Below are 14,236 nucleotides of genomic sequence, written 5' to 3'. Positions count from 1 at the left end.
CTAGATGTAGGCTGATACACCATGGCCTGTGGTGTTTATTTCTGCATATTTTAGTTTTAAAATTTCAAGGAAGCAGAAGGCACAAATCGTATTTTTATTCTTTGTTAATGTAACTTTCTGTCCCGTCCCTGCTGGGCCATCTGTGGAAAAAAAGAGCTTAATTGGTCATCGGATTCGTCCAGTAAACATTCTTTTTTGTTATTCTGATGGGTGGATCGATAATTTCAGATTAATGTTCCTGGAGTTTAATATTACGGCTGGGTGGTGGACCTTGAACTGGCTGGCCATCTACACTTCGATAATACGCCTTCAAAATACTTTAGGATCTTCTCTGTTATAATTATAATAATACGCTTAGTTCGTCTGTAACGCAGGAAAAAAAGCAAGTTTGATTGAGTGCGGTTAGGGGGGGGGGGGGCGTAATGACGTCACGCGAGATTTCGGTGTGAGACGAAAGGGGTCGATGACGTCACACACGCTGGGGGGTGTTTTAGAGGAGCATGACGTCGCGCCACATAGGTGAAATGGGTGATGATGTAATAAGACCTGTATAAAAGAGATGTACAGTAATAGGCATCATGTGGGCACTAGCTTGCAGCAATGTCCATTGTTGTAAGGTACTACTATGCTCCCACACCAAACAGAAACCTTTTGCATGGAATCATGTCTGCATTAACCACACGTACTTGTGGTGAACATGCAAACAAACATGCACTAATCATATTATGACTTGTCTTTTAAATTTATTGGCCAGAACGGGTAAAATCTATTCTTATTTTTAATACATTTCATACTTTGATACTGGCAAAAACGTCCCAAGGTGAAGTATGGTCAAATATACCCTATGATCTGCATAGTCATGGGGGGAGGCCCTCGGCCTACATGTACTGTACAATCAGATGAATCTCAGACATTGCATCATCACTCATGTTGCCCTCAGTTGGCTCGCCAACGGAGACATTAAAATATAACTCATTCACACTGCCATATGAAGGGAGAAGATGAGTTAATTATAGCTTTTGTTGTTGCTCCAGAACATGGCAAAGATGGCACAGAATATAATAATAGGGTTTTTCCCCTTTTTTCTGGCAACAAAACTGAAACCTTTTTACAAGGAATCATGTGTGCATTAACCACAATACTTGTGGTCAAAATGCAAAAAAACACACTGATAATATATGCATTGTCCTTGAAACTGATTGGTCCACACCAGAGACAGCTTTCTTTCAAGCCTAGTCTCAAACGGTGTTAGACCAGAGGACGCCAAAAGGCGTACAGCTCAAAGACAATGCATTATCAAAGTAATGAGGGCTCGGGGTGAGCATCTACATCATTAGACTAGCACCAATTGAGACGAGGCTCAAAAGAAAGCCGTCTCTGGTGTGGACCAATCAGTTTTAAGGACAATGCATATATCATCAGTGTGTTTTTTGTTTGCATTTTGAACACAAGTATTGTGGTTAATGTAAACATGATTCCTCGTAAAAAGGCTTCGGTTTTGTTGCCAGAAAAAAGGGGGAAAACCCCCTATTATCCTATTTCGGTCCTGGCGAAGAAGGTCTAATGATACACGGGTGGAGCGGTGGATAAGTGCACTGAACCCAGCGACCTGAGTTTGATTCCTGGAATGGCCCCCATCACTCACGCAGCATGCAGAGGTCATCACTCATCAGTAAATAGGAAAAGGGCTGCGTACATGATCATTCATAACACCATTGATCCAGTCACGTCGTGGGTGGTAACGTTTGTCGATCCTCCCAATGGATGTGTGCTGTCATTATTTGAAAATGACAAACTCGGTACAAATGAAGTATTGGAAAATGACGGCAGGAAACTCCTTGACGGGAACACACTTCTTTTATTAAATCTTGACTTGTAACAATACAACGTGTGGCCTCTCTTCTTCACACTGCACTTCTCTTGACTCAGGATTCTGTGCTGCCGGCTCTCTGTGCCTCGTGTAGACTCCGCGCCTCGGCTACACTCCTCTCTCGCCTCGTGTAGACTCTGCGCCTCTGCTACACTCTCCACTCGCCTCGTGTAGACTCCGCGCCTCGGCTACACTCCTCTCTCGCCTCGTGTAGACTCTGCGCCTCTGCTACACTCTCCACTCGCCTCGTGTAGACTTTGCACCTCTCTCGCTGGCTACACCGTATGCATACTCGGCTCGTGCAGACCTTCCTCTCTCGCTGGCTACACCGTATGCATACTCGGCTCGTGCAGACCGTTCTCTCTCGCTGGCTACACACTACACATTACTCAGCTCGTGTAGACCGTTCTATCTCGCTGGCTACACACTATACATTACTCAGCTCGTGTAGACCGTTCTATCTCGCTGGCTACACACTATACATTACTCAGCTCGTGTAGACCGTTCTATCTCGCTGGCTACACACTATACATTACTCAGCTTCTACTCTCCATTACTCTCCTCTCCGGGCTCTATCTCTGCACCTTCCTCTTCATTCTTAGATGGTTCCACTTCTGCCCCCTGCTCCTCTGTGCATCACCTTATATACCCCTTCTTCCCGGGAGACGGAGCGGATGCGGACCTCAACGTCGGCACCGCTCCTCAGTTACCCAATCCCCGCGCTCTATCCCCACGATCCGGTTCCGCTCAGCGCGTGTTTCCACTCCCCAACCAATCACACCGCGCTGCTACCCGATCACTCCCTCTGGGCGCGTCACCGGCACACAGCCAATCAGCAGCACTACCCCCACCCGCGCACTGACGCCTGCTCCTCCCCGTCAGCGCGCGTCACCACACACACACCCGTACATACGCGCTGGCACACGACATATACACCCAGCGCGTATCACCACTACATCACCCCCTCCCACATAGCTCGCAGCCGGCCCGGCTGCTAACAACAACCAACCGCGACGATAAAACGACAATCAACAAAAAAAAACCCCGTAACCCCCCGAGTGTGCCCCGTAACATAACACAACAACAACAACAACAAGAATAACTATGTACAGATTGACAATGAACCCGAAAAGTCAACAATAACACGATACGAGCAAATTCGAAACGAACGCGCCCCACGTCCCTGCGACTACACGCAGTGACGAGGCGCTCCAACTGCCCCGACTCCTCACGAGGCAGGTCATGCAAAGTAGCACGACCTGGCGCGAGTCCGTCTGGCTGGTCCATCGTATGGGGCGGGACACTGACGACCGTCCGGCGGTTCCGGCTGCTCCAGACGGCGCGGAACGGGCCTGAAAGGGCCGGCCCCGCCGCGGAGATCCGGCCGCCGGTGATCGGCAGCTGTCAGTTCCGAGACACCTGGGAGCAGATCAGGCGAAAATACGTGTGGATCAGGCAGAGACATTTCCCCCTCTGGGTCGCCGGTCACGTCACACGCCCGGCCATCACGACACAAGGGGAGGCCATATGGAGGCGAGAACGGTTTCAGTCGGGAGGGGTGAACGTACCACCGGCGCTTTCCCCACTTTATCTGAACGCACTGGGGCCGTGCAACGCGCACGACCTCCACGGGTCCCCTCCACGGTCTCAACAATTTAGGCGACGTAGCCAAGGGCGCCTGAGGGCAATGCAGCCAGGCCCTGTCACCTGGTTTCCATTCGTGCATGGACACCTTCCGTGCCCGCAACCGTTCATTAGCAATTTGGCGAGCCCGCGAATTAAGCCGCGCGGCCTCCCTCGCCTCTGTCAGCTTGTGAATATTAAACTTAATATGTTCTGCCAAATTAGAATTAGTTCGTGGAGCGGACAGGCCAAGTTGCGTTTCTATTGGCGGGTCAGCTTCCCGACCGTACATCAAATAGAATGGGGAAAACCCCGTAGCTGCATGGGGGGCCATTCTATACGCAGCAAGGACTCCCGGGACCTGCAGGTCCCAATCTACATGTGCCTCGCACACCTGCTGGCACAGCATGGAAGTCAAGGTTTTGTGGAGTCTCTCCACCATCCCGTCAGTCTGCGGGTGGTACGGGGAGGTACGCACCTTCTTGGTACCCAACAGATCGCACACCTCTTGCAACAATTTACTCGAAAAATTTTTACCTTGGTCGGTCAGCAGGCGTTCGGGAGCCCCCTTGTCCAGGACATAGCCCTGGACGAAGGCATCCGTCACAGCCGCTGCCGACTGGTTAGCGAGAGGCCACGCCATAGGCCATCGGGTAAAGTATTCGACCCCCACTAACAAATATTTATTCCCTCTCGGCGTGACTGGGAAGGGCCCCAAAATATCGAGTGCAACGAGCTCGTTGGTACGCGAGACCTGAATAGATTGCAGCGGTGGATTAGCTGCCACGGCCGGTGGTTTACGCCTGGCGCACTCAACGCACCCCTTCAGAATATGCACCACATCACTTCCCATTCCCGGCCAGTAATAGTCACGCTGAAGCAGGGCAAGCGTCTTGTTAACTCCCAAGTGCAAGAGGCGTTCGTGTGCCGCCAAGACAACCCTCCCCCTCACAGCGGAAGGCACCACGAGTGCGTTCCGCCGGGACAAACTGTCCCATTTCAATAACACGCCCCGCTCAAGTACATAGGAGCCGGTACGCTCCTGGTCCCCCTCGGGACCCTCAACCTTGCGGCGCAATGCTAGCAGCGAGCTGTCCGCCATCTGGAGGCGGCCCCATTCGCTGAGCGACAGCGAGAGCAGCGAGTCCCGACCCTGAGAGGCAGTGGAATCATCCCCGATCGGTGCGCCCGCTGTCGCAGCCAGTGCCCCCATCTCCCCCGCAAGCGTCGGTTTACAGCGCGCCGATCCCGACAAACACGCGCATTCATCACAAGGCAACAACCGCGACAAGCAATCGGCATTCGTGTGTCGCAACCCCTTACGGTACGTAGTCGTAAACTGATAGTCCTGGAGGACTTCCAACCAACGCGACAACTGGCCCGAGGGCTGGGCGACCCTCAATGAATACTGTAGCGCCGCGTGGTCCGTTCGGACTGTAAAGTGACGACCATAATGATATGGCCTAAACTGTTGCACAAAAAAAACAATGGCAAGCAGCTCGCGACGGGTGACACAGTAGCGCTGCTCCGCCGGAGACAACACCCTACTACCGTAGGCGACAACTCTTTCGACACCCCCAACGACTTGGGATAGCACCCCCCCAATGCCCGTGTTGCTAGCATCCGTGTCCAGCAAAAAGGGACTGGCAAAATCGGGATAACACAAGGGTGGGGCACCCACCAAGGCGTCCCGGAGGGAGCGAAACGCGGCCTCCTCCTCCGGTCCCCATTTGAACTTCACTCCCTTCGCCGTTAGAGCGTGCAAGGGTTTTGCAATAGTGGCGAAGTGCTCAACGAACCGCCGATAATAAGAAGCAAACCCGATGAAACTACGCACGTCGGAAACGGACGTAGGTGTCGGCCACGAACCGACACAATCCGTCTTCGCGGGATCGGTGGAGATCCCCGAAGAATCGACAATGTGACCCAAGTATCTAACGGACCTACGAAGGAGGTGACATTTGGCCGGTTTAAATTTCAACTTAGCCGATCGCATTCGCAAGAACACCCCTCTCAATCGCCGGAGGTGTTCCTCAAACGTTTTACTGAAAACAATGACATCGTCCATATAAATCAAGCATGTATCCCACTGCAAGCCCGACAAAACCAGCTCCATAAGTCGCTGAAACGTCGCTGGAGAGGAGTGAAGTCCCATGGGTAACCGGTTAAACTGGAACAGCCCCCCTGGAGTCCGAAATGCTGTCTTAGGTTTCGACTCTTCGTCGAGCGGCAACTGCCAAAACCCCGATAACAAATCAAGAGTCGAAAAATATCGCGCACCAGACAATGCATCGAGGGACTCATCCATCCTGGGGAGCGGATACGCGTCAGCCACAGAGATCTTATTCAGGCGACGGAAATCAACGCAGAATCGCAGGGACCCGTCCTGCTTCTTAACCAGCACAATAGGCGCTCCCCACGGGCTAGAGGAGGGCGAAATAATATCGGCTTCTAGCATATCGTTAACAGCCGACTGAACATGTTCCTTCTCCACGGGACTCAGTCGGAAGGGATTTAGCCTGACCGGCGCCGCATCGCCCGTTTCAATGTGATGGTGCAACAAATCCGTGCACCCAATGTCATACTTATGTTTACTGAATACATCAGAGAATTCAATGAGCAACTCGCGCAGCGCACCCAACTGCGCCGCCGACAAATCGTCCGAGGCGGCACATAACGAATGGACCCACTCAAGGTCTTCCCTTGGCTCAACGTTCCGCGCGGGGCTCGAGCCCACCTGCGCAACCAACCCATCATCCCCAGGAACCTGCGCCGCGTGAGCCAGCACGGTGCCCTGCGGGATGACAGCTGGTCGCGACCCCGCGTTCAAAACCATCACAAACGGATCCCTGTCAGCCCGCACCAAAGTGTGAGCCACCGATAAATCAAGACCCCCGACAGCCTTGTTAGAAGGACCCAAAAGCATACTCTGTCCCGAAGCCTCCCTCACCCATGGTTTTCGTAACCGGAGGGGAATCAACATCTGTGAACCCGGGGGCACTTGCACTGTCTGCGTCGCCACCGCTTGTATCGTAGCGCACGCCGTCCGAATGTCAGTAGGGCCCGTCAAAAATGAAATCCGGCGACCCGATGGCAGTTCAATGCATCGTTGATCGATAAGAATTTTAATGGGCATTTTAGCCAAAAAGTCAGTGCCCAAAAGACACGGAACTGCCAAAGAAGACGAAACGAAAACGGGTCCCGATAATTTGATATCTCCAATGCAAATGGACGCCCTAACCTGACCGATAATGCCCAACGATCCCCCATTAGCGGCGTAAAATGGCACATCCACTGGAAGCAGCGGACGACATTGGACTGGAAGAATATTATAAATGAGGTCCGATATAATAGTTGCCGATGCCCCCGTGTCCACTAACACCCTAATCTCAACCCCATCAATAGATCCCGTAACAACGGACGAACCCGCCGAAGCAGCCACAATTCTATGCCCCAATTCCGCCCATTCAATGTCTCCCTGGTCCCGGCCGAACCCCCCTCGCCGAACCGAATCCCCGAACCTTAACCGGCCCTCCTCCGCCGCAACGCGGCGTCCCATGTGTGCCGAATAAACAGGCCGAGCGTGTGAGGTGCCGCGACTTGCCGGGGATTGTAGAGATGACTTGGGCCCTCGGTCGTCGTCCAGCCGAGCTCCCATGGCGCGCTGCCGCGGAGCGCGGCACCCGGACGCCACGTGGCCCCGGAGGCCGCAGTTATAGCACGTGACGAGGGTCGGAGTAGATCTTGGTTGCTCCGACTTTCGGCCCGATCGCAGAGGCGACCGGGCCCCCGGCCTCCAGTCCCCTGGTCGTCCCGTGGCGAACGCCTCCTCTCGTGGGCTGACGACTTGGGGTTCGGCGACCACCAACCCCGGGGCTGCGACGACAGCAGCGTTGCAACCAACGCCTTGCTTCCGTTGTAGGGCCTCGTGCGCTTGAATACTCGTGGCGACTCTCAAAGAAGAAATATCAATGTCGTCAGCTGTGTTGATAGGGACCCCCAGGTCCTGCGCCAACTTGAGCAGCTGCTCCAAAACCATCGCGTCTTGGCCCTCCTCGTCCATCCGAGGGAACGCAGCATCAGCAAGAGCCAGCAACGCCGTGCGATAGGCCAGCGCGGTCTCCGTGGCCGCTTTCCGTCTTGCGTAGAACTGATGGCGGCATGTAGAGGGAGGCCCGTAGACCCTGGCCAACAAACCCAGCGCATCCTTCAGCGTGGAGCGGTCCGACTTCCGTGCAGCCCTGAAGGCCGCGAGCGCATCGTCGTCCAGCATGGCGGGCAATGCCCGCAGCGCCGTAGCATCGGACCACGCTGACATCTCATGATGCGCCAAAAACCTTCGCTGAAATTGGCCCCAGTCTCCGCCTTCCGCCTTGAAGGCTGACAACGTGGGCAGGCGCTGCTGAAAAATGAAGTCATCCGCCTCGTGGTTCCTCTCCGCCTGTCCGTCGGTGTCTAAGATGGCGGCTCCAGCAGCAGACGTAAGATGGCGGACCCCCTCGCGCGCTGATGACGTCGATGCGCGCGCTTGGGAACCCACCACCACGTGGCGCTCGCCGTTCCCGCCAAAAGTAGGCCCAGGCGCAATGGCGGGAATCCCCCATTCGTTTTGGCGGGAATCTGCGGGGCGACCTTGTAAAATGTCCCCCACCGTCCCCGCTCCTCCCGACGAGCTGATCTCCGCCAAGATGGACGCGGCGGCGAGCAGCAGCTCCGCCAGTCGGGAGTGCGCCTCACGAAGCCCGGCGTCTGTCCCCGGTCGCTCGGCCGGCGCCGTCGACGGACCCTGCAGCGTGGGCAAGTCCTCTTCCTCACCCCCCGCCACCAGCGGCTCCGAGTCGTCCAGGTCTTCCTCGCGGTCAATCCCGTGGGTCCTACGGGTCTTCCTCGTCTCCATACTTGGAAGCCCGTTTCACTTCTGACGCCAGATGAAGTATTGGAAAATGACGGCAGGAAACTCCTTGACGGGAACACACTTCTTTTATTAAATCTTGACTTGTAACAATACAACGCGTGGCCTCTCTTCTTCACACTGCACTTCTCTTGACTCAGGATTCTGTGCTGCCGGCTCTCTGTGCCTCGTGTAGACTCCGCGCCTCGGCTACACTCCTCTCTCGCCTCGTGTAGACTCTGCGCCTCTGCTACACTCTCCACTCGCCTCGTGTAGACTCCGCGCCTCGGCTACACTCCTCTCTCACCTCGTGTAGACTCTGCGCCTCTGCTACACTCTCCACTCGCCTCGTGTAGACTTTGCACCTCTCTCGCTGGCTACACCGTATGCATACTCGGCTCGTGCAGACCTTCCTCTCTCGCTGGCTACACCGTATGCATACTCGGCTCGTGCAGACCGTTCTCTCTCGCTGGCTACACACTACACATTACTCAGCTCGTGTAGACCGTTCTATCTCGCTGGCTACACACTATACATTACTCAGCTCGTGTAGACCGTTCTATCTCGCTGGCTACACACTATACATTACTCAGCTCGTGTAGACCGTTCTATCTCGCTGGCTACACACTATACATTACTCAGCTTCTACTCTCCATTACTCTCCTCTCCGGGCTCTATCTCTGCACCTTCCTCTTCATTCTTAGATGGTTCCACTTCTGCCCCCTGCTCCTCTGTGCATCACCTTATATACCCCTTCTTCCCGGGAGACGGAGCGGATGCGGACCTCAACGTCGGCACCGCTCCTCAGTTACCCAATCCCCGCGCTCTATCCCCACGATCCGGTTCCGCTCAGCGCGTGTTTCCACTCCCCAACCAATCACACCGCGCTGCTACCCGATCACTCCCTCTGGGCGCGTCACCGGCACACAGCCAATCAGCAGCACTACCCCCACCCGCGCACTGACGCCTGCTCCTCCCCGTCAGCGCGCGTCACCACACACACACCCGTACATACGCGCTGGCACACGACATATACACCCAGCGCGTATCACCACTACACAAATATAAATGTAGTGTTTATTCAATAAATACATTGAATGAATGAACAAGCTTAACACTACATCATGAGACCTCCTTTGCCAGTACCAAAATATAATAATAGGGGTTTTCCCCTTTTTTCTGGAAACAAAACTGAAACCTTTTACAAGGAATCATGTGTGCATTAACCACAATACTTGTGGTCATAATGCAAACAAAAAACACACACTGATAATATATGCATTGTCCTTGCAACTGATTGGTCCACACCAGAGACGGCTTTCTTTTGAGCCTCGTCTCAATTGGTGCTCGAACAGATGACGCCGAAAGGCGTACAGCTCAAAGACAATGCACTATCAAAGTAACGAGGGCTCGTGGTAAGCATCTACATCATTAGACCTCCTTTGCCAGTACCAAAATATATTGGGTGTTTCCCCGTTTTTCTGGAAGCAAAACTGAAACCTTTTACAAGAATCATGTGTGCATTAACCACAATACTTGTGGTCAAAATGTAAACAAAAAACACACACTGATAATATATGCATTGTCCTTGAAACTGATTGGTCCACACCAGAGACAGCTTTCTTTTGAGCCTCGTCTTAATTGTTTGTATTTTGACCACAAGTGTATTGTGGTTAATGCACACATTAATCCTTGTAAAAGGTTTCAGTTTTGTTGCCAGAAAAAAAGAGGAAAACCCCTATTATTAAGCTTAACACTCTTGGGTGTGAAGGTGCTTCCTGGAATGGCTCTATTGCAATATCACCCATTCCGATTATGTGACTAAGCAGCTCAGAGCTTGTTTAGATTCTTTGTGCCCGTTAGCTAATTGCAGGCGATTAATCTTGACATCATACATAGCGCCCAATCTCAACCTCTCACGATCATACTCTCATAGGCATCCGTGGCCTTTAGGCTCTCCAAATGCATAGAACGCCAGGCACAATAATGCCCTGTGTGATGGATGGCGTGCGACACAAACAAGACACCCCACACAATGCTTTCGTGAAGCGAAGCTTTGCTACCCCGCGAGTCACTTCATCAGCACCCATGCGAGGCTTTGATTTCCCGTTTTGGTTTCAGGCGTTTGCCACCGCACTGCGTTAAACAAAAATGTGCGCAGCAAGACTGAACCTGCGTGTATGCTGCTGGCAACAGTCTCCAAGCAGACACACGCCCTTGCACTTGAGTTTATCCACCCACGCCCATCGTCAGCGTCTGTAGACTTAAACCATTTGCCTTTGGCCGATGATCAGTAACTCAAAACTGTCAACCCCTTATCAGTGCCTACCTAATTACAGATCAATTAGGACCTTATTGGTCACCCCGTGGTGCCTTTGTACATCTCAGCGTTCATCCTACAAAGTCCCATCACAAGGGAGAAACACAAACAAATAGACGAAATACTAATTTGTTTGTATTGAAACGGCTGTACGCCGAATGGACCTGAACTAAATTTCCATGTACAAGAATACGGGTAAACCTTATGGTTCGATAGGTATGGTAACTGTATTGCATTATAACTGCCAGGCATTATGACATTTGGATCAATTACATTGGCGATGTAGTCAATCTAAAATATACGGGGGGGGGAAGATTTGAGAGCCACATGTATCCGTTGTGGTGCCCTGGAGCTTGTTTTTGATGACTTTCTAACGCAGCCTGCACAGCTGATGGTAGAGCAAACAATGTGTGTGGTGGGGTGCCCCCCCCCTCCATCTGCAAGTGATATCGTGCAATGTGGCCAAAAAAATAAGCCATTGGTGTTGGTTGTGCACCTTGCCCGGTGGTTGGTGGTGGGGGTAGTGGTAGTTGGTGGTGGTGGTGGTTGGTGGTGGGGGTAGTGGTTGGTGGTGGTGGCGGGTGGTGGGGTTAGTGGTGGTGGTGGGGGTTGGTGGTGGGGGTAGTGGTGGTGGGGGTGGCGGTGGGGGTTGGGGGTGGCGGTGGCGGTTGGCGGTGGGGGTGGTGGTTGGTGGAGGGAGTGGTGGTGGTGGTTAGTGGGGAGTGGTGGTTGGTGGTGGTGGGGGTGGTGGGGAGCGGTGGTGTAGTGGTTAGCGCGCTGCGGCTGCGCTATGCACCCCCCGGGTTCGATTCCCACTCACGGCCAACACCCAGTGACGATTATCTGAACCGATCCTGGGCCTTCCTTAGGTCCACTCAGCCTCAACTGAGTACCTGGTGCGGTGTGTAAACATCGCCACTTGGAAGACAAATGCGGTCGGGCGTGGTGCTGGCCGCCCACCCCCTCGTGTACCGTTCCGGCCTTCATAGGTGCTCGCTAACAGCACTTGCCCCAACAGTCTGTTCAGGCTATACGGGGGATCTTTGTCTTTGGTGGTGGTGGTGGTGGGTGGGGGAGACGAGGCAGCAGCAGCATGCGAGATGTATTTGTGTTTATTGAACCACGCTGCAGTGCAGCTGCAGCGTTGTGATGTAGCCACCCTCGTCGATGATGGTGATGGGGACAAATTCGTTGGCGTGGGAGGGGGGGCGGAGTGGAGCTTTTCTGCTGCTGCTGTTGTTGTTGTGGTGGTGTCCGTCACATGGCCCTGGACGCTACAGGCAGCCGGCGTAACGTGAGCAGCGCCTGAGTCGTGGTGGGTGGACGTGCGAGGCGGGCGGGGTTTCGCTGCGCTTGGCTCGCCCACAGAGGAGGGAGGGGGGGAGGTGGTGGTGGCCGGATAGCGGCTTTATCTTCATCTCTTTCTCTCTGGCTGGCTGGCTCCCTCTGCCCATCGCCAAACCCGTCCCGTTCGTTCGCCTCGATCACTCGCCCGGCGGGCCCCCGACCGACCGACCGAATTGGGGCTTGGGGCAGGCGGAGGAGCCCGGAGAATATTCCAGCCGGTGAAAGCGCTCGCAGGCGATTCCATCTCACTTTAGCATTGGGGAAGCTTCAGCTCAAGATTGAAGCTTGGGGAGTTTTTATTTTATTTGACAGCAATTATTTACCCAAAAAAAAATATTTCTAATGTGTGTGTCGTAACAGGGCACTTTTGTTGTTACGTGGCATTTGTAGTTTCTGTTGAGCTTTAAGCACGACCTGTTTTGTTGTAGGAGGAGAGGAAGAATTCTGATTTAAATGTGGTGGCGTTTCGTTGGGTGACCCGTTGTTCTGCCGTGGGTTCCTGGCCCACGTGCTGGCCCTGCTTGGCTCTGCCTGGCCCTGCCCGGCCAGCCCTGCCACCCAGGGAGTGAGAGACGCTGGATGATGGAGCGCAGCATGGAGATGCTCAGGGTGCCGTCAGGTTTGTGCCGAGAATAAGGGGCCTGCGACGACGCTTCTTCTTTGACCGCACCTATTGCGGAAACGTCATCTCAAGAAGAGTGATGCAGTCGTTGATTTATTGACACCTAGAAGTAATGTTATATTGGGATGTGTTGGGGAAATCGTGTGTGATCCATTGAAACCGCTGTCCTCATGTGAAGGTTGCAGCCCTGAAATTTAGCCAATTTTTTGGGGAGTAATTTTCAAGCAATGATATGTTGACTGCAACCAATATTAACACCGCAGTAATTACGATATTACAGTACCTTCATGGACAGAATTCATTTTAATTTAAAGTAAAACAAAATTAGCCTGGAATATGCGTACACTAAATTGAAGACAAATGAAAGTAAATTCTGTTCGGGGTGGATTTGGTGGGGAATATAATTTGAGGTCGAATTAGTGTTGTGGTTTGCAGTTATTTTTGTGTCTTTGTCAGCCGCTGGCAGTCCCTCTGGGGAGTTGGATACCAGCGTCGTGTGCTGTTTTGTGCACAGTCAGTCTGCTGCATTGTGCTCACGGCTGCTGATATCTGGCCAGGGTTTGGGCATCGTGAAGAGCCGACCGGATTACTTACAGGGCTCGGTTTGCCGTAGCACGGGTTGTGCATGCGTATCTGTTTACGGGTGTGCAGAAGACGCACACACATACACACATCTCTCCTCTTCCTACACTTACAAATGGTACTTCCCATCTACTGTACTACTGCTCCTGAGTGGGTGGGATAATTTCCCTTTAATTTTTAATGATCAGTTTAACACGTAGGCTTTCGCGACCAATATTATTCATAATAAAGGTTTTTGGGTTAGATCGCGTTATTTATAAATGTCGTAACCCTCCACCACCCGACACAGACAATCGGTAAAATGTGTCACGTTGAAAAAAAACAAATAGTTCACTACTTTAGCCCACCGTTGTGTTGAAGAGTGAATCCACAACATTTACAATTTTGAGTACGACTTTCGCTGGTAATTACATGCAGCATCATCGGGCGATTTTTCAGAATAGTGAAGCCCTCCACCTGCTCCCGGTTTAAAATAGAGCAGCAGGGTGACGTCATCATTTCACCCAATCAGGTGCAGATATCAGAGGTGGAAGGGGGGGGTATTGTAATTATATAATAGATTAGTAATCAGTTAATTGTTATGATTCCTCTATAAGTAGTTGTAATGTGTATTATTTAATAACTGAACCCAATCACTATACCCAATCAGGTGCAGAAATCAGAGGTGGAGGAGGGGGGGTATTGTAATTATATACTACGTTAGTAATCAGTTAATTAGTATGTGTTTCCCCTTGTAAGGAATTGTTATTGGAATATTTATTATTAATACGCTTCCAGGCCGCACTAAGCCTGTAGCTGTCAGAGCGATTAAAATAATTTGTATTTCTCTCAATTTCAAATGATTCTCAAATTAGTTTTGGCCAGTAATAATTCGTTTTAGATAACACTTCAACGTTATCAAAATCAATTAGGTGGCCTTGTTGGCAAGCATGTTCTGCCACTGCCAACAGTTGTGGTTGAGATCATTTAATATTTCTTTGG

The 14,236-nt window shown here is 52.3% G+C and overlaps 1 protein-coding gene across 2 annotated transcripts in view; it reads left to right on the top strand.

Moving 5' to 3' along the window:
• ATP8A1 (ATPase phospholipid transporting 8A1) overlaps nucleotides 1–14,236 on the top strand; it is a 115,755-nt gene that overhangs the window by 11,310 nt on the left and 90,209 nt on the right. Inside the window, exons 1-2 of one of the 2 annotated variants that reach the window (XM_078601100.1) lie at nucleotides 12,150–12,269; nucleotides 12,480–12,670. The exons of the other annotated variant lie outside the window; for it this stretch is intronic. Coding sequence (XP_078457226.1) covers nucleotides 12,631–12,670 — 40 coding nt within the window. The 5' untranslated portion in view covers nucleotides 12,150–12,269; nucleotides 12,480–12,630. Of the gene's footprint in view, nucleotides 1–12,149; nucleotides 12,270–12,479; nucleotides 12,671–14,236 lie in introns of those variants that run through there. 2 annotated transcript variants of the gene reach the window in all.

This window comes from Lampetra planeri, chromosome 15 (assembly GCF_965212315.1).
Source record: "Lampetra planeri chromosome 15, kcLamPlan1.2.h2, whole genome shotgun sequence".
NCBI lineage: Eukaryota > Metazoa > Chordata > Hyperoartia > Petromyzontiformes > Petromyzontidae > Lampetra > Lampetra planeri.
Note: the sequence above shows the minus strand (reverse complement) of the source record. Positions and strands in the feature narration are given on the sequence as shown.